The sequence below is a fragment of the Rhipicephalus sanguineus genome, unplaced genomic scaffold (assembly GCF_013339695.2).
Source record: "Rhipicephalus sanguineus isolate Rsan-2018 unplaced genomic scaffold, BIME_Rsan_1.4 Seq488, whole genome shotgun sequence".
Classification (NCBI taxonomy): domain Eukaryota; kingdom Metazoa; phylum Arthropoda; class Arachnida; order Ixodida; family Ixodidae; genus Rhipicephalus; species Rhipicephalus sanguineus.
Window position 1 is genome coordinate 4711 of NW_023615359.1, and position 26117 is coordinate 30827.

Genomic DNA, 26117 nt, shown 5'->3' on the forward strand with positions numbered 1-26117 from the left:
TAGACTAGTCAAGACAGAGCTCACCGTTCGACTTCATCTTTACGGGTCGCATACTGAAGATAGACGCGAGCTTCCTTTTCAAATAAAATTCGCGTCTTCATAACACACAAAACAGCTGACGACAACAAATGACATTCAATAACGTGTATTTTCTCGCGCTATCGACGATACACGCGCACAGCGCCCGTATCAGTGTACTGATTTGCATCTGCATCGATAGGTGCAACTACATACATAACCGATCGCCAAACACCAAATTGAACGTGCAAGAAAGTATGCCATCATGTTAGTTCAACAAGGCGTACTAATTGACAAGTCTGTGTCTGCGAAGTGCCGGCGAGTGCGCCCGGCGTCTTTCGGTGGCTACCGGGGTGCGTTTGCTGAAAGCGGCGTCGTAATGATGCCCATCGCTTCTTGTACGAACACCGTACGCAAGAAAAAATTGTTCATTCAGGTTAACCGATACTAAAGCTCTACTGTACACTCATTTTTACACGTGGGAATTGCGTATCCTTAAAACACAGAAGCGCCGACAGCATGTACACGCGGACTCGGCAGGTGCGCTAGGCTTACCTTCGCTGGGAGTCGTACGGATCATATTGAGTGCGACCGATCTCGGCGCAAGTGGCTGAAGAAGGTTGAAGAATGCGCATTTTATTGTCGAAAGCTTTTCACTGTTACATTAAAATGCAACCGAGGTTGAGCGAAAGTGCGAGAACCGCCAGAGATGCGTTTGCATTGTGGTTATGTTGACCGGCGTTACGTTTCTGGCGCGCATGCCGCGCCTGCCGCGGCACCGCATGTCCGATCGGACGCCAGATCGTAACGTCGTAAAGTATTCATCAGCCAGCCCTGGTAAAAGATCGTCGCAAGTGTATTTGTAAGCGCGTGGCTACAACTCTCAGACTTGGGCATGAGCGGCTGTACGGCATTGAGCCGATATCGTAGTCCCAGCTGATATTTGGAATTTACGGATGCAAACAGTGTTGAATATTATGCTGTTAATAGTAAAAGGTCGATGTGCCAACAGTATCCCAATAGATCATAAGATATTTACACGTGTTCCATGTATATCTGCTGTGTAAATACGCACAGCAGAGCTGTTGCCACCGGCACTGTAAGGGGGGCAAAACACCATGGATATATATACCGGTTACCGGGTGTATGGTTGTGTGCAGCGCCAGTAGTGCATATGTTCAATGTTGCTGTGTTGTGTATGAATGAGTGTGGGGATGTGAGTTTTGTGTATGTGTGAGCTAAGCTTGAGGCATTTCTGACAGGTTCATTGTTACATTGTAGAAAACGCACGAAGGTTCTCTTTTTTGCCCCTTTTTTTAAACGTTAGTCCTAGCAGCAAGAGTGATTCTACCCTTGGAGGGAGTTCATGCACTCTAGCCCAACCAGCATTGTAAAACTCTGCGAGTTGCTAGCACTCTCTTGCCGCTGTGAGTGTGCATGTAGAGCTGGGACCAGATCGCTAAAATATAGTTGTGAACATCGCTATATAGATGTTCAAATGGAGTACCAACTAGCCCAAACATGCACCTTGCTAAATTATAGTTGTGAACTTCTTACCTTGTATTTTATTCTTACTTCAATGCTCTTTTCTCTCCCTTAAAGCGTAGCTCACGAACTAGTGCCGTACTTTTATTATGAATATTCTCTCTTCCAACCCATTATTTCCTTCTCCCTCGTAGTCATGTGGGAACTTGAAGGGGCCCAGATTCGAAGCGGGATTATAGAAAGCGGTATTCTATTCGAAGAATCCAAGCGCACGAGAAGAAAGCGAAGGAAGTTGACAAACAAAAACGATTCTCGGTGCATGCATCAACAGTGCCGTAAGGAAACGAACGACTGTTCGCGAAACATTCGCCGTTTCACTTTCCTGAACGCCTACTACCAGTGCAATTGCTAAGTAACCACTACGCCATAATTCTTCCTCTGAGAATGAGCCAAGGGGCCACTGGACGTCCGTAAGGCAGTACGCGAACCAATGCAGCTGCTCGCTTTGTTGATGCTCTTGCAGATAATGATGATTGAATACGTGTTTACATTTTTCTCGATTTTTCGGTCACGGACAAGATGATAATTTTTCGCTCACAGTCACCGACGCCGGAATTTCTGCGAAACGATCGAGCTCTTTAATGTTATCGCGGTAAAATAAGCTGTGTGATGTGGTGGTGCTGGCACTCATCGCTATGTTGTCCATGACTAAAAACGATGCCTTTCGCTGGTTGTTTAGTACCCAACTGGGATATGTTGATACCACCTATTACTATTCATAATAACGTTTTTGGTGAAAGTGCAGCATTACTGCGGAGTTAAAACAGGCGGTGTTCCCGAAAACCTTCCACGCGCCCCGGAAGATAATCGACTTAGTTCTCTCGCGCTTGTTGTTCATTGCTTTTATAACTATATTGTCTTTTCTTTAATTGTAATAGCAACGTAGCTCTACCGTGCGACGCGGAATATTTGTGACCATAAAAGGGCAGCAACGCAAAATCCGATAAGAAAATGAAAACAAAAGGGAGCATTAAACACGACCAGCCAGCACGTCATGCTACTGCGAATGACGACAGCTATATACACCGTTACTTTTGCTTTCTTTCGAACCGAAGCAAATCCATGATATATGTGCCAGACAAGTGGCTAACCGATTTCAGTAAAGCTAAAAGTGCACTCTAAAGAAAATGTTGTGAGAGTACTGAACCGGGATCACGCTTTGTGACCTCAGCCAATGCAGATATTGGGTGGCCCTGAAAAGGGCCTTTTAAGAAATCTCCAGTGAAGAGGTGTTGCTTCACTTGCAAACGCTTGCGAGCACAGAACAAGCTGTAATGAAGGCGTCGAAGGTAACCCACCCAATGGGCGAATATATAGCTCATAGCAGCCTCAGAAACTCGCCACTGACGGGGTAACCGCAGTAAGTCAGAGCTGTCTGGAGATGCCTGCCAGGCATACAGGCGCGTTGCTTAAGGTCGAACCCCGCAGGGGCGTCTGTGGAAGCAGGCGTTTGGTGTGTAGCGACACCACGGACCCGAGCTAACGGGGGGGTTTCGACCCCCTCCCACGCCTAGCCGTGCGTGGCGTTGCCGTGTCCGGGGAAAAGGGGATCCTGGGGGTTGAGCCGACGCCGGGTGATTGGACCTTTAAGGCCCCCCGGCAGAGGCAACACACCCCTTTGGCCCCGGCTTCACGCAGACGGCACCCCTGGGCTGACCCACCCAGGGGAAATCGGCAGTCGCCTTTTCCTGTCTCTCTCTCCTCTCAGCTTCGTCTTTCTCTCTCACTTTAAATCTTTCCTGTCTTCTCCTCTTTTCAATTCACTTCCGTTTTTCTAGGCGGCAAGGGTTAACCTTGTGTACTATGTTCAGTCTTGGGCATATATATTGGGTTATAGCTGCAGTGTATAGCTGACGTCTGCAGGTCTTTGAAACCTGCAACGTCCCCTTGTTGGGCTCGCTGGTGGGCGGCTAGCACCGCTGCCGAATAGGAAGACTATTTGATGGCAAACTCTTTTCCCTCTTTACATGATCGCGCTCACAAAAGAGTGCGCACCGAAGTAACCTTGAAGCTCCCACCTCAAATAAATGATGCCTTTCCCCGATTTCATGTCGTGCATTGTCAGCAGCCAGAAAGAACAGCCAGAAATCTCTCACCCTTTCTTGTGTCAACATCCCTCACAGATAAGCTTGGACCTGGTTTCAAGGTAACAAAAATGGCAAGCGGAGACCTGCTTCTTGAAGTGTGTAGTAAAACCCAGCATCACAAACTGAATACCATTCAGACATTCGGCGACGTCCCTGTCACAATCACAAAGCACAAATCCATGAACACTGTCCGCGGCGTAGTGTCCGACGATGACCTGATTGAACTCAGTGAAACTGAACTGCTCGAGGGCTGGAGTGACCACAATGTAATCAATGTCCAAAGAATCAAAATCCGACGTGACGATAAAGAAATACCCACCAAGCACTTGATCCTGACATTTGGCAGCAGTACATTACCAGAGCACATAGAAACAGGCTACATCCGAATGCATGTCAGACCTTACATACCCAATCCCCGGCGCTGCTTTAAGTGCCAGAGGTATGGCCACGGATCTTAAAGCTGCCGTGGGCGGCTCACGTGTGCTAAATGCAGCTCTCATGATCACCCTGCAGATGAATGCAGCAACACACCCCACTGTATCAACTGTGATGGAGGGCACCCTTCCTACTCCCGGGCCTGCCCTGCATGGAAACGCGAGAAAGATATCATATCACTCAAAGTCAGGGAACCCCGCAGGGGCGTCTGCTTGAGCAGGCGTTTGGTGTGTAGCGACACCACGGACCCGAGCTAACGGGGGGGTTTCGACCCCCTCCCACGCCTCGCCGTGCGTGGCTTAGCCGTGTCCGGGGAAAAGGGGATCCTGGGGGTTGAGCCGACGCCGGGTGATTGGACCTTTAAGGCCCCCCGGCAGAAGCAACACACCCCTTTGGCCCCGGCTTCACGTAGACGGCACCCCTGGGCTGACCCACCCAGGGGAAATCGGCAGTCGCCTTTTCCTATCTCTCTCCCCCTAATCTTCGTCTTTATCTCTCACTTTTTATCTGTCCTGTCATCTTCTCTCTTCCGTTTACTTCCAAATTTCTTGGCGGCGAGGGTTAACCTGGTGTAGCTATCCAACCTAGGGTAATTATAACAGGGGATAGCGGCGATGTATGGCTGACGTCTCCAAGTGTTTGCTTTCAACCTTGTAGCGTCCCCTTGTTGGGCTCGGTGGTGGGTGGCCACCATCGCCGCCGAATTTTACACTATTTTTATGGCAAAAGCTTTCCCCCCCCTTCCTGATCGCTCCCTGAAAAGGGGGCGCACCGAAGACACTTTCCTGCTTAACACACCAAAGCCGACATTCCCAAAGTACCATGTTATCCACAGCCAGAACGAAAAGAAGACAGTCCGAGCGATTTCACCCTTCCTCGTGTCGAAAACTCTCACAGAAGCAATAGGCCCAGGTTATAAAGTGACAAAGATGGGAAGTGGCGATCTTCTTCTGGAGGTTCGTGACAAAGCTCAGTATGAGAAGCTGTCTAAACTTGTAGCGTTTGGGGAAACCCCTGTTTCGGTGGGCCCACACAGGTCAATGAATACTGTCCGTGGCGTAATTTCCGATGATGATCTTACTGAACTCTCTGAAAGTGAACTGCTCGAAGGTTGGCAGGACCAAAACGTGGTCAAAGTCCAACGAATAATAATAAGGCGCAACAACAAACAGACCCCTACAAAACACGTAATAATTACCTTCGGAACCAGTGACCTACCAGAATCAATCGAAACCGGCTATTGTAAGCTCCGTGTAAGACCATACATCCCCAACCCTCGTCGATGTTTCAAGTGTCAACGTTTCGGTCATGGATCGCAGAGTTGCAGAGGGCGTGCCACTTGCGCAAAGTGTGCATCCATTCAACACATATCCGACGACTGCACCTCAGAAACAACTCATTGTTCGAACTGTGGAGGAGATCACGCTGCCTACTCACGATCATGCCCCACATGGAAAAAAGAGAAACAAATAGTAGAACTTAAGGTCAAATTCAATTTGTCATTCCAAGAAGCACGTCAACGTTTCGCACTACACAACCCATCCTATCCCTCCTTCGCAGATGTGACGCGCCGGGGCGCCGCGCCACATGTTTCTGCACCCGCGAATGTCACACAGAGTGTGGCCGCGGTCGTGCCACCAGCGCCCCCGGCTGGAGCAGCCTGTACTGCTCCGCCACCTGACAAACAGGGTCGGCAGACCCCCGTGTCTGCTGAACCTCGGACCACTGCAAGCGCAGCTAGGTCCGAAAGTTCTGTGACCGTGCCTGCCGAGCAGGCACCATCCGCCACCTCACAAGAGGTGATGGATACAAGTCCCACTCCTCCGGCGCCTGAGACGCCGAAGGAGAGGCGCAGCTCCTTGGAGCGCACTAAAAAAGAAAGACTGCGCATTACAGGGCCCCCTAAGGACCCTGTAATCTAAGGCAACACTTTTTTGTACACACAGCACTGCACAACCTAAAAATGACACAAATATTACAGTGGAACGTCAGAGGACTGCTGAAAAACCTCGACGACATTCAAGAACTTTTACACAAACATACACCAAAAGTGCTGTGTGTACAAGAGACACACTTGAAACCGAAACACACAAACTTTCTACGCCATTACGTTACGTTTCGAAAGGATCGGAGCGATGCAGTCGCATCATCCGGTGGTGTTGCCATTGTTGTGAATCCAGGAACTGCTTGTACACATTTACCACTTCAGACGTCTCTTGAGGCAGTAGCCGTCCGAGCCGTTATCCTGAACAAACTGGTCACAATTTGCTCTATTTATATACCTCCTCAGCACCAACTTAGTAAACGAGAATTCCAGGCATTAATTGATGAACTTCCAGAACCGTATCTTCTCCTTGGAGATTTTAACGCACATAGCAGTCTGTGGGGTGACTCGCGCTGCGATGCGCGTGGTCGTCTGATTGAACAGTTTCTTTTCTCCTCTGGTGCATGTCTTCTCAATAGGAAAGAGGCAACATATTATAGCCTCGCTAACAATACCTATTCGTCAATCGACCTAAGCATTGTATCTCCATCGCTCCTTCCCCTACTCCACTGGAAAGTCATCAATAATCCTTTTGGAAGTGACCACTATCCTGTAGTTCTGAGCTCAGCAGTACAAAATGAATGCCCGCCACAAGTTCCCAAATGGCTGATAGAAAAAGCCGATTGGGACCAGTTTTACAAGGCTGCTAGCTTAAGTTGGACTGACATATGCGGTTCTAGCTTAGATGCAACTGTACAATACTTTACTGCTTTTCTTATTGAAGCTGCAGCTAAGTGCATTCCGCAAACATCTGGACTAGGCGGAAAACGACGAGTCCCCTGGTGGAACAGTGAGTGCCGCAATGCTCGCAAACAACAAAACAAAGCATGGAGACAGCTTCGAGACTCACCGACCGCTGAAAATCTTGTCAATTTTAAAAACATCAAGTCCCAAGCCAGGAGAACGCGTCGACAGGCCAGGAGGGAGAGCTGGCAGAGGTTTTTGTCTGGAATCAACTCATATACACATGAGGCAAGAGTCTGGAGCATGGTCGGTAGGGTAGTGGGACGAGAACCACATCCTCTTCCTCTAGTAAATATACAAGGCAACGGTTTGGAAGACCAAGCGAACTCCCTCGGTGCACACTTCGAACAGGTCTCCAGCTCATCCCATTACAGTCCAGCGTTCCAACGATACAAAGCAAGAATAGAAAGACAGAAAATAGAACGCAAATCCACAAACAATGAGGCATACAATGAACCTTTCGTCTTAGCTGAGTTACAAGCATCGTTAAACTGCTGTAACAGAACCGCCCCAGGCTCCGACCGTATATTATACGAAATGCTCAAACGTCTGCCTCCCGAAACCCAAAAAGCTCTCCTCTCTTTGTATAATGCCGTTTGGTTTTCCGGTGAGATCCCTTCCACCTGGAAAGAAGCAGTCATTATTCCGATTCTTAAACAGGGCAAGGACCCATCTTCAGCATCAAGCTACAGGCCCATAGCATTGACGAGTTGCCTTTGCAAGGTTTTTGAAAAAATGGTAAACAGACGACTGATGCAATTCCTTGAAACAAATAGCCTGCTTGACCCATGCCAGTGCGGGTTTCGAGAGGGTAAGTCCACTACTGACCACCTTGTCCGTATCGAAGCGCAAATTCGTGATGCTTTCATTCATAAACAATTCTTTCTGTCGGTGTTCCTCGATATGGAGAAGGCCTATGACACTACGTGGCGCTTTGGCATACTCCGAGACCTGTCACACCTAGGTGTGCGGGGCAGAATGTTGGCAATAATCGAAAGCTACCTCTCTAATCGGACATTCCGTGTTCGAGTGGGCACTGTGTTGTCCCGTACATTTGTTCAAGAAACAGGAGTGCCGCAAGGAGGGGTATTGAGTTGTACACTTTTTATAGTAAAAATGAATTCCTTGCGCCTCGTTATCCCACAAAATATGTTTTACTGTACATATGTTGACGACGTGCAGGTCGGTTTTAAGTCCTGTAACCTCTCAGTGTGTGAACGTCAGGTTCAACTAGGTTTGAACAAGGTCTCTCAATGGGCAGATGAGAATGGTTTTAAACTCAACGCGCAAAAGAGCACTTGCGTCTTGTTTTGCCGAAAGAGGGGCCTCCATCCTGACCCCGACATTGACCTGCATGGTCAACGCCTTTCTGTGAAAACCGAGCACAAGTTTCTTGGACTAATATTAGACACAAAACTGACCTTCATACCATATATCAAGTATCTAAAGAACAGGTGCTTAAAAACCATGAATATTTTGAAAGTGTTGTCACGCACTACGTGGGGTAGTGACAGGAAATGTCTGATGAATTTATATAAAAGCCTAGTACGCACGCGCCTAGATTACGGTGCTATAATCTATCAGTCTGCGACACCATCAGCTATAAAGATTCTCGACCCTGTCCACCATCTAGGCATTCGCCTCTCTACGGGTGCTTTTCGAACTAGCCCCGTAGAGAGTCTGTACGTAGAATCAAATGAATGGTCGCTCCATCTGCAGAGATGTTACCTGTCTTTTACATACTATCTCAAGGTTAACGCTGACGAGGAACATCCCGCTCACACCATAATTAATGATGTGTCCAATGCTGCCTTGTTCAACCCCGCAGGGGCGCCTGCGCAAGTAGGCGTTTGGTGTGTAGCGACACCACGGACCCGAGCTAACGGGGGGGTTTCGACCCCCTCCCACGCCTCGCCGTGCGTGGCTTTGCCGTGTCCGGGGAAAAGGGGATCCTGGGGGTTGAGCCGACGCCGGGTGATTGGACCTTTAAGGCCCCCCGGGAGAGGCAACACACCCCTTTGGCCCCGGCTTCACGTAGACGGCACCCCTGGACTGACCCACCCAGGGGAAATCGGCAGTCGCCTTTTCCTGTCTACGTCTTCACACTCCTTTTACTTTCACAACTTTCCACTCTGTCCTGTCTCCTCCTCTTTTCATCTTATTTCCGAATTTCCTGGCGGCGAGGGTTAACCTTGTGCAAATAGCCTACCTTGGTCTAGCTGCATTGGGGTATAGTAGCGTTGTACGGCTGGCGTCTGCAAGCTTTCAGCATCCACAAACTTGTAGCGTCCCCTCGTTGGGCTCCGTGGTGGGTGGCCGCCAGCGCTGCCGAACGAATTACAATTGTTATGTATAGAGCATTCCCCTGATAAACGATCGTACCTCCTCAAAGCGGGTACGCACCGAAGACTTAAACTTTTTGAACCGGCCAAGAGAAACATTCCCTCGCTTCCATGTAATACACTGTGAGAAAAGTGACAAGCAAGCCAGAACCGTATCCCCTTTTGTAGTTTCCAGGTGTTTAACAGAAACTCTTGGTGCCGGGTACAATGTTACCAAAATGGCCAGCGGAGACCTCCTCCTAGAAGTTCGGGAGAAACAACAGTTTGAAAAGCTAAATTGTCTTGCAACATTTGGTGACATACCGATCAGTATTACACCGCACAGGTCTATGAACTCAGCACGCGGAGTGGTATCTGACGCAGATTTGATTGACCTGCCCGAAACTGAGCTCTTGGAAGGATGGAAGAGCCAGAACGTGACTAACGTACAGCGGATTAATATCAGAAGAGACAATAAGGAGATACCAACAAAACACCTAATACTCACGTTTGCTTCAAGTGACCTGCCGGAAACCATTCAAACCGGGTATACAAAGACATCTGTGAGGCCATATATTCCTAACCCCCGTCGTTGCTTCCAATGTCAAAGATTTGGCCACGGTTCACAAAGCTGTCGTGGTCGACAAACTTGTGCGCAATGTGGAGTCACAGGCCATACGTCCGACAACTGCAAAGAACCACCGCACTGCATAAACTGTGAAGGAAATCATGCCGCATATTCACGCTCTTGTTCACACTGGAAGAAAGAAGAGATCATTACGCTGAAGGTGAAGGAGAACATTTCGTTTAAGGAAGCACGAAGGAGAGTTTCGCCATTCTATGGCCCAACATATGCTGATGCGGCGCGTCAGGGGGCACCGCCGCACCAGACCTCGCCACCAGCCCGGCCTGTGCACAGCAAGCCGATGGCTATGGCACCTGCCCCTGAGGTGGTCGCAGCTAAACCTGCTCCACTTCCTCAGACATTGAGCCCGGCGGCTCCAGGGACGTCGGGTCTCAAGGCCTCGTCACACCAGGCGAGGTCGCAAACTCGGAGTACCAGCCTGCAGACGCGGGCTGCCAGCGCCTCTCGGGAGGCGATGGACACAACGCCGGCACCACTGGTGCCGACAAGTCGACGCTGCTCAACTGAGCGCGTCAAGAAAGGCAAAAAGCCTATAACAGGACCGGGAGACGATCCTGGTACCACTTGAAATTCGCAACCCCATACCTGAACACAGAACACTTTTGCCTCTGATATGGCGACACAAATTGTCCAATGGAATGCTCGAGGCATTCTGAAAAACTTAGATGACATCCAGGAAATACTACAGCAGTTTGATCCGAGGCTGTTCTGTGTTCAGGAAACCCATCTCAAACCATCGAACACGAATTTTTTAATGCAGTATACAATATTTCGTAATGACCGCCACAATAGCCTCAATGCATCAGGAGGCGTGGCCATTATAGCTGGCAGGTCTGTTGCTTGTCAACACCTGCGCCTTCGCACAATGCTAGAAGCAGTAGCCGTTAGGGTCATCCTGTTTGACCAGCTGGTCACAGTATGCTCCTTGTACATACCACCTGAGTATCGTTTGGAGTTGAAGGAATTCGAGGACCTCGTGGACCAGCTCCCTGAGCCATACGTTTTAACTGGCGACTTCAATGCCCATAACACGCTATGGGGCAATACGCGTTGTGATGCAAGGGGTCGTACGATTGAAAAATTCCTTCTGGGCTCAGATGCAGTCTTATTGAACAACAAAGAGCCCACATTCTTTAGCACCACACACATGTCCTACTCATCAATAGACCTAAGCATAGCCTCTGCAGCACTGGTACCCTATTTAGACTTTAATGTAGTGATGAATCCCTATGGGAGCGATCATTTCCCAGTAATACTGAGCCTACAGAAACAGGTTGAATGCCTACCAGATAAACCCCGATGGAAGATCGATGCAGCAGACTGGAATAAATTCCGAGAATGTTCACTTCTAGCACGGGAGGACATTATCGCCTCTAATATAGATGATGCACTGGCATACTTTACTGCATTTCTTATTGATGCTGCGAGAAATTGTATACCGCAGACAACTGGACGCCCTCGTAAGCGGCGCATCCCTTGGTGGAACGAGCAGTGCAGAAAGGCGCGCAGAAACCAAAACAAAGCGTGGGGACAGCTGCGCGATTCGCCAACTGCTGAAAATCTGATAAACTTTAAGCAAATAAAATCTCAGGGAAGAAGAACACGCCGCCAAGCAAAGAGGGAAAGTTGGCAAAAATACCTAACAGAAATTAACTCATACAAAGACGAGAGGAAAGCTTGGGACAGGGTGAGAAAAATAAAAGGAAGAAGCACACTCTCGGTGCCATTGGTAAACGACGACGGCAACAGCCTAGAAGATCAGGCAAATTATCTGGGGGCACATTTCGAGCGAGTATCTAGCTCTGCACACTACTCGGATGCCTTTTTAAAGCATAAAACTCTAATGGAGGGAAAGCCACTTGACAGGAAGTGCACGGATGATGAGGGGTACAACATTCCTTTTAATATAACTGAACTGCATGCAGCACTGAACACGTGCAACAAATCAGCTGCAGGTCCTGATCGTGTCCTGTATGAAATGATTAAACATGCACACCCTCAGACACAAATCACACTCCTTCATCTTTACAACACGATATGGGAAGCAGGATATATACCGTCTTCATGGAAGGAAGCCATCATAATACCTGTCCCTAAGGAAGGAAAAGACCCAGCAATAGCAAGTAGCTACAGGCCAATAGCATTAACGAGTTGCCTGTGTAAACTCTTCGAAAAGATGATTAACTGTCGCTTACTCCACACCTTGGAAAATAGAAAAATACTAGACCCATTCCAATGCGGATTCAGGCACGAGAGGTCAACAATAGATCACCTTGTACGCATGGAGTCAAACATACGAGATGCATTCATTCACAAACAGTTTTTCTTGTCAGTATTCTTAGATCTTGAAAAAGCGTACGACACCACCTGGCGATTCGGAATTCTACAAGATCTCTCTTCAATGGGTATCCGGGGAAGTATGTTAAGAGTAATCGAGAGCTACCTCACTAACCGGACTTTTCGAGTGAAGGTAGGCAGTGCTCTTTCTAGACCGTTCATCCAGGAAACTGGAGTCCCCCAAGGAGGGGTATTGAGTTGCACACTTTTCATAGTGAAAATGAATTCGTTGTCATCCGTCATCCCGAAAGCAATCTTCTACTCTGTTTATGTAGATGATGTACAATTAGGTTTTAAGTCCTGTAACCTCGGAATCTGCGAACGACAAGTTCAACTCTCTCTAAACAAGGTATCGAAATGGGCAGAACGAAATGGGTTTAAGATAAACCCCACAAAGAGCACATGCGTGCTCTTCTCTAGGAAGAGAGGCCTGGTCGCGGAGCCACATATAGAACTTAACAAAGAACGTCTTCCGGTACAAAGCGACCAGAAGTTTTTAGGCGTAATTTTAGATTCAAAGCTCAGTTTTATTCCCCACTTAAAATATGTAAAACAAAAGTGCTTGAAAGCGATGAATCTATTGAAAGTGCTCTCTAGGACGACATGGGGTTGTGACAGGAACTGTCTAATGACCCTTTACAAAAGCCTTGTTCGTACACGATTAGAGTACGGCTCTGAAGTCTATCAGTCCGCCAGACCCAGTGCACTTAAAATGTTGGATCCTGTTCACCATTTGGGTATCCGCCTGGCTACTGGCGCCTTCAGAACAAGCCCTGTACAAAGTTTATATGCCGAATCCAACGAATGGTCGCTACACCTTCAAAGAACGTTCACAAGCTTCAAATACTTTCTCAAAGTCCAATCTAACCAAGAACACCCCTGTCACGCAATCCTAAATGACCACTCTAGCGCAACGCTCTTCCACAATAGACCATCCGTGACGGAACCGTTTTCAATACGTGTGAGGAAACTTGGCGAGGAAGTCGGTGTTCGACTCCTACAGTACAGCCTTATGGCCCCAGTGAAACTTCCACCACCGTGGCAGTGGCAGACGGTGGAATGTGACACGTCGTTTATGGAAGTCACAAAGCATGCTCCCGACATCCATATTCAAATGTACTTTTTAGAACTGCGAACGAAATACTCCAGCCCTGAATACTACACAGATGCATCAAAATCAAACCTTGGTGTGTCGTATGCGGCCATTGGACCGTCTTTCTCTGAATCTGGAGCTCTTGCACCAGAAACAAGTATTTTTTCAGCGGAAGCATATGCACTTCTATCAGCTGTTAAACAAATTAAGAAAACAAAGGTGCATAAGGCAGTTGTTTTTACAGATTCCCTAAGTGTTGTAAGGGCTCTAATGCTTCCCCCGAAACTTAAAAACCCCATAATTAGGGAACTCTATTCAATGATTAGTGCCGGCTATGCCAACAATCGGCGGGTTGTATTATGCTGGGTTCCCGGGCACAGAGGCATCAAAGGTAACGTACTTGTCGATGAAATGGCAACATCGATAACAAGCAAACCAAGTACTTCCTCAATAGCTGTTCCTGCCACTGACCTGAAACCAACTCTGAAAAAAACCCTTAAGAGCTATTGGCAGCACTTGTGGGATAAGGAAGCCTCAAACAAATTACACCTAATTAAGCCACAGCTAGGAGACTGGCACCCAACAACAAAAATACGAAAGAATGATGTCATCCTTTGTCGCCTCAGAATAGGACACACATATGACACACATTCACATCTCCTAACTGGTAAAGAGCCTCCCATCTGTGGGAGATGTGGCGACCAACTCACCGTCCTCCACGTCTTAATTGAGTGCCGGGAAGCTGAAATAGAACGTAAACGCCACTTCCCTTTAATCTACAAAGAGCACGTCCCCCTACATCCTTTATTATTTCTTGGGGTGAAGCCTTTATTCGACAGTAAGGCTGTATTAAACTACATAAAAGACGTCGCATTGAATGTTATAGTGCCAAAAAACTCGTAGCACACCCTCTCTAGAGATGGTGCTGCTGCGGGTGTCATACTTTGTGTAGCACGCGCCTTCAGATCCTTCTAAACAAGGGCTCTGCTAAGGCAGTAGTGCTCCCGGGTATATTTTACAAGCGCCATATATTATCCGTAATACAGAATCATTATTTACGCAACTCCTCTTTACTATACCACTAGTCATCCCCATATTTTATTACCTATGTCTTTTACACTTTTGCAGCGACCCATTTTAGGCCCATTTACAGCCATGTCACATCTACATCCTTGAACTTCTTCTAATTAGTTGCCACTAACTTCTATTGAAATGGCGCTCTTTGGCCAAGAGTGGCCCTTGCGCCAATAAAATCAATCAATCAATTTTATAAAGCTGGGCTCCAAGACGGCGACACCGCAGAACAGAATTTTGCAATGCTATCGGTTGCGCGAATCAGCGAAATGTTGGTCATTCGCGTCATCACCGCCGCGGAAGAGAAAAAAAAAAAGAATGCCTAACGATAAGACACCTGATGAGGTTAAAGAATTCAGCTCGAAACGGCGGTGTGACGCATTGCCCACGCGCTAGCGATTGTCGCAGTGTTCGGGGGCATGGTTCCTAACGATGCTGACCGTGGTAAACTAGAAACGGTCCGCCACACGATGTTCCAGTGTGCAGCGGCCAAACACGTGTGTGGCACGTCGTGTCCATCATCATCATCATCATCATCATCATCATCATCAGCCTGTCTACGCCCACTGCAGGGCAAAGGCCTCTCCCATGTTCCGCCAATCAACCCGGTCCTGTGCTTTCTGCTGCCACGTAATACCTGCAAACTTCTTAATCTCATCTACCCACCTAATTTTCTGTCTCCCCCTCACGCGTTTGCCATCTCTTGGAATCCAGTCAGTTACCCTTAATGACCACCGGTTATCCTGCCGACGTGCTACGTGCCCGGCCCATATCCATTTCTTCTTCTTGATTTCAACTATGATGTCATTAACCCCCGTTTGTTCCCTGACCCACTCTGCTCTCTTCCTGTCTCTTAAGGTTACACCTATCATTTTCCTTTCCATCGCTCGCTGCGTCGTCCTCAATTTAAGTTGAACCCTCTTTGTAAGTCTCCAGGTTTCTGCTCCGTAGGTAAGTACCGGTAAGATGCAGCTGTTATATACCTTCCTCTTGAGGGATAGTGGTAGATTACCATTCATGATTTGATAATGCTTGCCGAATGAGCCCCAACCCATCCTTATTCTTCTAGTTATTTCACTCTCATGGTTCGGCTCCGCGGTTACTACCTGTCCTAAGTAGACGTACTCCTTTACAACTTCCAGTGTCCTCGCCACCTATCGCAAAGCGCTGTTCTCTACCAAGATTGTTCCACATTACTTTAGTTTTATGCATATTAATTTTCAGACCTACTCTTCTACTTTCCGTATCCAGTTCAGTAATCATGAGCTGCAATTCGTCTCCCGCGTTACTCATCAATGCAATGTCATCAGCGAATCGTAGGTTACTGAGATACTCTCCATTGACTCTTATCCCTAGCTCTTCCCAATCTAGGGCCCTGAAAACCTCCTGTAAACACGCGGTGAATAACATTGGAGAGATCGTGTCTCCCTGCCGTACGCCCTTCTTTATTGGGATTCTGTCGCTTTCTTTATGGAGGACTATAGTGGCTGTAGTGACTATAGACAAAATAGAGCTGGCGGAGCTTTCGAAGTTAATCAATAGGCGTAAAGTAGCCGACATAAGAAAGTATAATATGGAGAGAATTGAGCATGCTCTAAAGAACGGAAGAAGCCTCAAAGCTATGAAGACAAAACTGTGCATAGGCAAAAATCAGATGTATGCATTAAGGGATAAGGAAGGCAAGGTCACAAACAATATGGATAGAATAGTTGAGGTAGCGGAAGAGTTCTACAGAGATCTGTACAGCAGCCGAGCCATTCAGGATGATAACGTAAGAAGGAGTAATAGCGCAGAGGAATCTGACATCCCACCAGTATTGACAGGAGAAGTAAAGAAAGCCTAAAGGGAATGCAAAGAGGCAAAGCAGCTGGTGAGGATCAGGTAACATCAGACCTGTTGAAAGACGGTGGAGAGATTATGTTAGAGAAACTGGCCACCCTGTATACGAAGTGCCTCTCGACGGGGAGGATACCAGAATCTTGGAAGAATGCCAACATCATCTTGATCCATAAGAAAGGGGACGTCAAAGACCTGAAAAATTACAGGCCCATAAGCTTACTGTCGGTTGTCTACAAGCTATTTACAAAAGTAATTGCTAACAGAATTAATACGACATTGGAGTTCAATCAACCAAGGGACCAGGCAGGATTTCGTACAGGATTCTCAACAATAGACCATATTCATACTATTAATCAGGTGATAGAGAAATGCGCGGAATACAACCAACCCCTATACATAGCCTTCATAGATTACGAGAAGGCATTTGATTCGGTGGAGACATCAGCAGTCATGCAGGCACTGCGGAATCAAGGCATCGACGAAGCCTATATAAACATAATGGAAGAAATCTACAGCGGATCCACAGTCGTGTCCATGCATGGTGCCAATTCGACGTCCACGTTTTTACATTAGGTCGGTGCGAAAGGGGTCCGTTCGCGCAACTTGTATTTTCTGGGACGATGTTCGTGTTGTGGTGTCGACGCTGTTCACTCGAAGCCTGAGGTCAACCACAGCCGTCTGCCTGTCCGGTGTTGCAGAAAATCTGTTTGATTACGGTGTGATATACCTGTCAAAACAGAATAATGCAAGGTGAAGATAGCTTATCCTCAGAACGTGGCAGGCACGCTTTTTGAGTGGTGCGGAAGGGGTAACATTTAATTTTCCACGTCGTCATTATAAAGGCACCCTACCCCGACTCATATAGCGGCCAATCATGACTTAATATGAAGTCGCACGCAGAGGTAACCTGAGACGTCATCGGGAACATTGACCACGCTTTTGAGTTGACTAGCAACACTGGCCGACTGTTCCTGAGTGTGTGCGTGCGTGGGTTCGTGTGTGTGTGTTTCTTTTCTTCTTCTTTTTTTTTGTTGAGTGATCTGTCACTTTCGATAGTGATTGAATGCAATAAGACATTTCATAACTTTTTCTTCCTCTCTGTATCTGCCCCCCGCAGAGGCGTCTGTGGAAGCAGGCGCTTGGTGTGTAGCGACAGCACGGACCCGAGCTAACGCGGGGGTTTCGACCTCCTCCCACGCCTAGCCGTGCGTGGCACTGCCGTGTCCGGGGAAAAGGGGATCCTGGGGGTTGAGCTGACGCCGGGTGATTGGACCTTTAAGGCCCCCCGGCAGAGGCAACACACCCCTTTGGCCCCGGCTTCACGTAGACGGCACCCCTGGGCTGACCCACCCAGGGGAAATCGGCAGTCGCCTTTTCCTGTCTACGTCTTCACACTCCTTTTACTTTCACAACTTTCCACTCTGTCCTGTCTCCTCCTCTTTTCATCTTATTTCCGAATTTCCTGGCGGCGAGGGTTAACCTTGTGCAAATAGCCTACCTTGGTCTAGCTGCATTGGGGTATAGTAGCGTTGTACGGCTGGCGTCTGCAAGCTTTCAGCATCCACAAACTTGTAGCGTCCCCTCGTTGGGCTCCGTGGTGGGTGGCCGCCAGCGCTGCCGAACGAATTACAATTGTTATGTATAGAGAATTCCCCCTGATAAACGATCGTACCTCCTCAAAGCGGGTACGCACCGAAGACAAACTTTTTGAGCCGGCCAAAAGAAACATTCCCTCGCTTCCATGTAATACACTGTGAGAAAAGTGACAAGCAAGCCAGAACCGTATCCCCTTTTGTAGTCTCCAGGTGTTTAACAGAAACTCTTGGTGCCGGGTACAATGTTACCAAAATGGCCAGCGGAGACCTCCTCCTAGAAGTTCGGGAGAAACAACAGTTTGAAAAGCTAAATTGTCTTGCAACATTTGGTGACATACCGATCAGTATTACACCGCACAGGTCTATGAACTCAGCACGCGGAGTGGTATCTGACGCAGATTTGAATGACCTGCCCGAAACTGAGTTCTTGGAAGGATGGAAGAGCCAGAACGTGACTAACGTACAGCGGATTAATATCAGAAGAGACAATAAGGAGATACCAACAAAACACCTAATACTCACGTTTGCTTCAAGTGACCTGCCGGAAACCATTCAAACCGGTTATACAAAGGCATCTGTGAGGCCATATATTCCTAACCCCCGTCGTTGCTTCCAATGTCAAAGATTTGGCCACGGTTCGCAAAGCTGTCGTGGTCGGCAAACTTGTGCGCAATGTGGAGTCACAGGCCACACGTCCGACAACTGCAAAGAGCCACCGCACTGCATAAACTGTGATGTAAATCATGCCGCATATTCACGCTCTTGTTCACACTGGAAGAAAGAAAAAGAGATCATTACGCTGAAGGTGAAGGAGAACATTTCGTTTAAAGGGGCACTGACACAAAATTTCGCGGCCGAGATAGCCTGCTGGATCGATTCCCGTGTACGTGCGTGTACCATCTGCAAAATATCGACAGCGAATAAAGCTTGGAAGGTATTTTATATGAATTTTGAAGTTCGCGAGCGCGATCCAGCATTATAGGCCACACCTAGTGCATTGACACCCTCGGAGGTGACCCGAGGTGACCCCCCTACTTCCCCTACGTAACTGTTGCAGCCGGTACAAGTTATGATGACGTCGTAGCCGCCATTTCTGTTTTGACGCGCTTCCCGACGAATCGCTCCGATGAAGCGGGTCAAACCTGAAGTGATTCGCCACGTCGAAAATTCCTTCCATCCCCGCCGCAAGAAAATCGTCGCCATCAGACGACGATGAGCCCGACGACGACAGACCACGCGGAAATGCGTCACTGTTCTGTGTGCTCACGTGACCGAGCGTTTCACTCGCTAGGTGGTGATATTTGCACCCGGCGGCTTGTCGTTTTTGGAGCTCTGTCAAACCGAAACTGAGGCTGTGTCGGTAATGAGGAGCTTGTAATTAATTATCTCACGCGCGCTGCAGCAAACGATGTGCCGTGTTATGACTAACAAGCCCCCAGCAACACATTGCAGCAAAAAAACGCGGTGAGAAAATGTTTGTCAGGACTCCTTTAAGGAAGCACGAAGGAGAGTTTCGCCATTCTATGGCCCAACATATGCTGATGCGGCGCGTCAGGGGGCACCGCCGCACCAGCCCTCGCCACCAGCCCGGCCTGTGCACAGCAAGCCGATGGCTATGGCACCTGCCCCTGAGGTGGTCGCAGCTAAACCTGCTCCACTTCCTCAGACATTGAGCCCGGCGGCTCCAGGGACGTCGTGTCTCAAGGCCTCGTCACACCAGGCGAGGTCGCAAACTCGGAGTACCAGCCTGCAGACGCGGGCTGCCAGCGCCTCTCGGGAGGCGATGGACACAACGCCGGCACCACTGGTGCCGACAAGTCGACGCTGCTCAACTGAGCGCGTCAAGAAAGGCAAAAAGCCTATAACAGGACCGGGAGACGATCCTGGTACCACTTGAAATTCGCAACCCCATACCTGAACACAGAACACTTTTGCCTCTGATATGGCGACACAAATTGTCCAATGGAATGCTCGAGGCATTTTGAAAAACTTAGATGACATCCAGCAAATACTACAGCAGTTTGATCCGAGGCTGTTCTGTGTTCAGGAAAGTCATATCAAACCATCGAACACGAAGTTTTTAACGCAGTATACAATATTTCGTAATGACCGCCACAATAGCCATGCATCAGGAGGCGTGGCCATTATAGCTGGCAGGTCTGTTGCTTGTCAACACCTGCGCCTTCGCACAATGCTAGAAGCAGTAGCCGTTAGGGCCATCCTGTTTGACCAGCTGGTCACAGTATGCTCCTTGTACATACCACCTGAGTATCGTTTGGAGTTAGAGGAATTCGAGGACCTTGTGGACCAGCTCCCTGAGCCATACGTTTTAACTGGCGACTTCAATGCCCACAACACGCTATGGGGCAATACGCGTTGTGATGCAAGGGGTCGTACGATTGAAAAATTCCTTCTGGGGTCACATGCAGTCTTATTGAACAACAAAGAGCCCACATTCTTTAGCACCACACACATGTCCTACTCATCAATAGACGTAAGCATAGCCTCTGCAGCACTGGTACCCTATTTAGACTTTAATGTAGTGATGAATCCCTATGGGAGCGATCATTTCCCAGTAATACTGAGTCTACAGAAACAGGTTGAATGCCTACCAGATAAACCCCGATGGAAGATCGATGCAGCAGACTGAAATAAATTCCGAGAATGTTCACTTCTAGTACGGGAGGACATTATCGCCTCTAATATAGATGATGCAGTGGCATACTTTACTGCATTTCTTATTGATGCTGCGAGAAATTGTATACCGCAGACAACTGGACGCCCTCGTAAGCGGCGCATCCCTTGGTGGAAAGAGCAGTGCAGAAAGGCGCGCAGAAACCAAAACAAAGCGTGGGGACAGCTGCGCGATTCGCCAACTGCTGAAAATCTGATAAACTTTAAGCAAATAAAATCTCAGGGAAGAAGAACACGCCGGCAAGCAAAGAGGGAAAGTTGGCAAAAATACCTAACAGAAATTAACTCACACAAAGACGAAGGGAAAGCTTGGGACAGGGTGAGAAAAATAAAAGGAAGAAGCACACTCTCGGTGCCATTGGTAAACGACGACGGCAACAGCCTAGAAGATCAGGCAAATTCTCTGGGGGCACATTTCGAGCGAGTATCTAGCTCTGCACACTACTCGGATGCCTTTTTAAAGCATAAAACACTAATGGAGGGAAAGCCACTTGACAGGACGTGCACGGATGATGAGGGGTACAACATTCCTTTTAATATAACTGAACTGCATGCAGCACTGAACACGTGCAACAAATCAGCTGCAGGTCCTGATCGTGTCCTGTATGAAAGGATTAAACATGCACACCCTCAGACACAAATCACACTCCTTCATCTTTACAACAGGATATGGGAAGCAGGATATATACCGTCTTCATGGAAGGAAGCCATCATAATACCTGTCCTTAAGGAAGGAAAAGACCCAGCAATAGCAAGTAGCTACAGGCCAATAGCATTAACGAGTTGCCTGTGTAAACTCTTCGAAAAGATGATTAACTGTCGCTTACTCCACACCTTGGAAACTAGAAAAATACTAGACCCATTCCAATGTGGATTCAGGCACGAGAGGTCAACAATAGATCACCTTGTACGCATGGAGTCAAACATACGAGATGCATTCATTCACAAACAGTTCTTCTTGTCAGTATTCTTAGATCTTGAAAAAGCGTATGACACCACCTGGCGATTCGGAATTCTACAAGATCTCTCTTCAATGGGTATCCGGGAAAGTATGTTAAGAGTAATCGAGAGCTACCTCACTAACCGGACTTTTCGAGTGAAGGTAGGCAGTGCTCTTTCTAGACCGTTCATCCAGGAAACTGGAGTCCCCCAAGGAGGGGTGTTGAGTTGCACACTTTTCATATTGAAAATGAATTCGTTGCCATCCGTCATCCCGAAAGCAATCTTCTACTCTGTTTATGTAGATGATGTACAATTAGGTTTTAAGTCCTGTAACCTCGGAATCTGCGAACGACAAGTTCAACTCTCTCTAAACAAGGTATCGAAATGGGCAGAACGAAATGGGTTTAAGATAAACCCCACAAAAAGCACATGCGTGCTCTTCTCAAGGAAGAGAGGACTGGTCGCGGAGCCAAATATACAACTTAACAAAGAACGTCTTCCGGTACAAAGCGACCAGAAGTTTTTAGGCATAATTTTAGATTCAAAGCTCAGTTTTATTCCCCACTTAAAATATGTAAAACAAAAGTGCTTGAAAGCGATGAATCTATTGAAAGTGCTCTCTAGGACGACATGGGGTTGTGACAGGAACTGTCTAATGACCCTTTACAAAAGCCTCGTTCGTTCACGATTAGAGTACGGCTCTGAGGTCTATCAGTCCGCCAGATCCAGTGCACTTGAAATGTTGGATCCTGTTCACCATTTGGGTATCCGCCTGGCTACTGGCGCCTTCAGAACAAGCCCTGTACAAAGCTTATATGCCGAATCCAACGAATGGTCGCTACACCTTCAAAGAACGTTCACAAGCTTCAAACACTTTCTCAAAGTCCAATCTAACCAAGAACACCCCTGTCACGCAATCCTAAATGACCACTCTAGCGCAACGCTCTTCCACAATAGACCATCCGTGACGGAACCTTTTTCAATACGTGTGAAGGAAACTTGGCGAGGAAGTCGGTGTTCGACTCCTGCAGTACAGCCTTATGGCCCCAGTGAAACTTCTACCACCGTGGCAGTGGCAGACGGTGGAATGTGACACGTCGCTTATGGAAGTCACAAAGCATGCTCCCGACATCCATATTCAAATGTACTTTTTAGAACTGCGAACGAAATACTCCAGCCCTGAATACTACACAGATGCATCAAAATCAAACCTTGGTGTGTTGTATGCGGCCATTGGACCGTCTTTCTCTGAATCTGGAGCTCTTGCACCAGAAACAAGTATTTTCTCAGCGGAAGCATATGCGCTTCTATCAGCTGTTAAACAAATTAAGAAAACAAAGGTGCATAAGGCAGTTGTTTTTACAGATTCCCTAAGTGTTGTAAGGGCTCTAATGCTTCCCCCGAAACTTAAAAACCCCGTAATTAGGGAACTCTATTCAATGATTAGTGCCGGCTATGCCAACAATCGGCGGGTTGTATTATTCTGGGTTCCCGGGCACAGAGGCATCAAAGGTAACGTACTTGTCGATGAAATGGCAACATCGATAACAAGCAAACCAAGTACTTCCTCAATAGCTGTTCCTGCCACTGACCTGAAACCAACTCTGAAAAAAACCCTTAAGAGCTATTGGCAGCACTTGTGGGATAAGGAAGCCTCAAACAAATTACACCTAATTAAGCCACAGTTAGGAGACTGGCACCCAACTACAAAAATACGAAAGAATGATGTCATCCTTTGTCGCCTCAGAATAGGACACACATGTGACACACATTCACATCTCCTAACTGGTAAAGAGGCTCCCATCTGTGGGAGATGTGGCGACCAACTCACCGTCCTCCACGTCTTAATTGAGTGCCGGGAAGCTGAAATAGAACGTAAAGGCCACTTCCCTTTAATTAATCTACAGAGAGCATGTCCCCCTACATCCTTTATTATTTCTTGGGGTGAAGCCTTTATTCGACAGTAAGGCTGTATTAAACTACATAAATGACGTCGCATTGAATGTTATAGTGCCAAAAAACTCGTAGCACACCCTCTCTAGAGATGGTGCTGCTGCGAGTGTCATACTTTGTGTAGCACGCGCCTTCAGACCCTTCTAAACAAGGGCTCTGCTAAGGCAGTAGTGCTCCCGGTTATATTTTACAAGCGCCATGTATTATCTGTAATACAGAATCATTATTTACGCAACTAAGTCCTCTTTAGTATACCACTAGTCATCCCCATATTTTATTACCTATGTCTTTTACACTTTTGCAGCGACCCATTTTAGGCCCATGTACAGCCATGTCACATCTACATCCTTGAACTTCTTCTAATTAGTTGCCACTAACTTCTATTGAAATGGCGCTCTTTGGCCAAGAGTGGCCCTTGCGCCAATAAAATCAATCAATCAATCAATCAATCAATCAATCAATCAATCAATCAATCAATCAATCAATCAATCAATCAATCAATCAATCAATCAATCAATCAATCTCTGTATCTGCCGCTGGTACGGTGTTATGTTGCCCCATGCAGTTATGTATACAATCACCGGGACCGTTGTTTGCCGTACTCAATAAAATTATCTGTGTTTGTTTTACAACGTAAGCTGTTATAAGCTCACAACAGCTGATTTTGGGGGCGTAGTTGACCGCCGCTGCTGGTGTCTGTAGCAGCGATCACGCGCCTTGAGGGGAAAAATAAGAGAGTTAAGGTTCGAGGCGGATTCGTATCCAAGCTCTTTGCTTAGCAAGCTAGGGTGCTACCGCAGACTCAGAGCCACGTCAGCGCTCAAAATCTTTTCTTCGGCAAAAGAACATACGCACACGTCATATATGACGAGGACACATTTTAACCGATATAATATCACGTGACAGAAGAGTTTAATCGTACCAAGCGTCACGCCAGGCGACGGGTGTAACGAGTGGGTGGTTTAAAGCCTGCCACCCCTTACAAAAAGCTCGGCCACAATTCTACATCATCATCATCATCATCCACCCCAGCAACAACAATGTGTCTATGTACGTAGGGCCGCCTATTGCCCGAAACGCGTATTGGGTGCCTCGCTACTTCACAAAATATGATTTATTGCATACTGCACACCTCGCAACTGTATTTCCAGTAAGTGTCATAACAAAGTTAATTTACAACGGCTTTTATGAAGAGCGCTCCTGCCAGCTTGCGCTGTGACTGTATACTGCGTGTTCTGAGCAGGCCTGGAGCTTTTCTTCACAGAACTTCAAGACCGCCGTGACATTTCCTGTATACCAGTGGACACGAGGCCTTCCTGCATCGCTGAAACGCGTGAAGGGGGTGACATTGGCGGCCGACTCTTCGTGCATGCGGCTGCACCGAACACTCGGCTCCCGCAATCGTTCATTCCAATCTCACCTCTCCGCCGGAAAGAAATTCTTCTCGAAAGACGTTGGCGAAGTGGCGCATACTCAACGAAGTTGTACAAGCTAAGTATGTGTGCGTGCGCGCGTGCGTGTGTGTGTGTGTGTGTGCGTGCGAGAGAGAGAGAGAGAGAGAGAGAGATAGCAGAAGCAGAAAGTGATTCATCAAAGGGAAAATCACGGATAAATTTTGTGAATGAACGCGCCCGAAATGCGGAGAGTCACTCTTGCCGAGCAGAAAGGAGAGACTCCGGCCGAAGAGGCAATCGCTCTTGCGTTGATCGCCCGCATCTCGTGTCGACAGGCATTATCCATTCAGGGAGAGCCGAGAAGCTGCAGCCATGCGTAAGCTCTCGATAAGAGGTGTATACACTGATAGCTGTAGAAGTATATGTGTGTATAATGCAGCGCATACGGAAGGGGGCCAGGCAGCGAGGCGCGACGCCTGACCTTCAGGGAGAAAAAAAATGTGTGATATGCAAACATATCACGCAGTGCGTAGTGGTTTACAATGAAAAACTTTCTCGCGCGTTTTTTTTGTTTGTTTCTTTGTTTGTTTTGCGGACAAAAGCGTTTAAAGGGCGAAAGTTATGCCGTTCCTGGCGTCACTAGAATTTCCATCTCATTCAATTCATTTCATTGAATTTGTTTTGTTTCCCTAAGGGTCAGAAGGCATTACATAATGACTTCCGCGGTTAGCGTATACCGAATATTTATTTCCCTTCGCAAACACGTCTCATGCAAATAAGAGATGTTCTGGTGACTAATTCCACGTGAGCATGAGGCAGAATTCACGAAGTTCTTTTTTTTTTTTCTTTAAGTGCGTTTCGCTATTTGCTGGCTACCTTCGCTAATGTTATGTCTTACATCACGACTGCCTGCATCTTCTCTTGCGAACCCTTCTCTATAGAAATGATCGGAAGACGTACGTGCTCATGCTGTAGCTTAAGAACGCTTCCGTGAGTATAAAATCAGTGAGAATAAATGCAAAATCCGTCATAATAAAGCAGCGAAGCGCGCGTTCATTCCGTCATCTATCAAAACATTCCTTCGCCAATAGTTCCACGGATGGAAAACATGCGCGATGCGTCCTCGCTTCAATGACTCTCAGGATGATATCACCCAACCGCCAACGTAAATTGAAACGCGAACGCAAGAACACACTAATCGGAACGCTTGTCAGGCGTAACGTGGAGCGCAGTGGGCAGTTTAATACGTCTATCATCCCAGACCCCTTTGAATCTTCAGTTACGTCTGTACAAACTCGGCCAAAATTGGACGCGCAACAACGAACACTTAGTCACCTTTCTGTCCTCTTCGCACTT

General features: G+C 47.6%; 1 protein-coding gene across 1 annotated transcript; it reads left to right on the forward strand.

Moving 5' to 3' along the window:
- Positions 1-5645: 5645 nt before the first annotated feature.
- On the forward strand, positions 5646-19614 carry LOC119377556 (translation initiation factor IF-2-like; the record flags this gene model as incomplete). The annotated part of the gene is made up of 3 exons (XM_037646968.1): positions 5646-5998; positions 10067-10397; positions 19445-19614. Coding segments are annotated over 3 exons (854 nt in total), but the record flags the coding sequence as incomplete, so codon positions are not given.
- Between the last annotated feature and the right edge of the window lie 6503 nt (positions 19615-26117).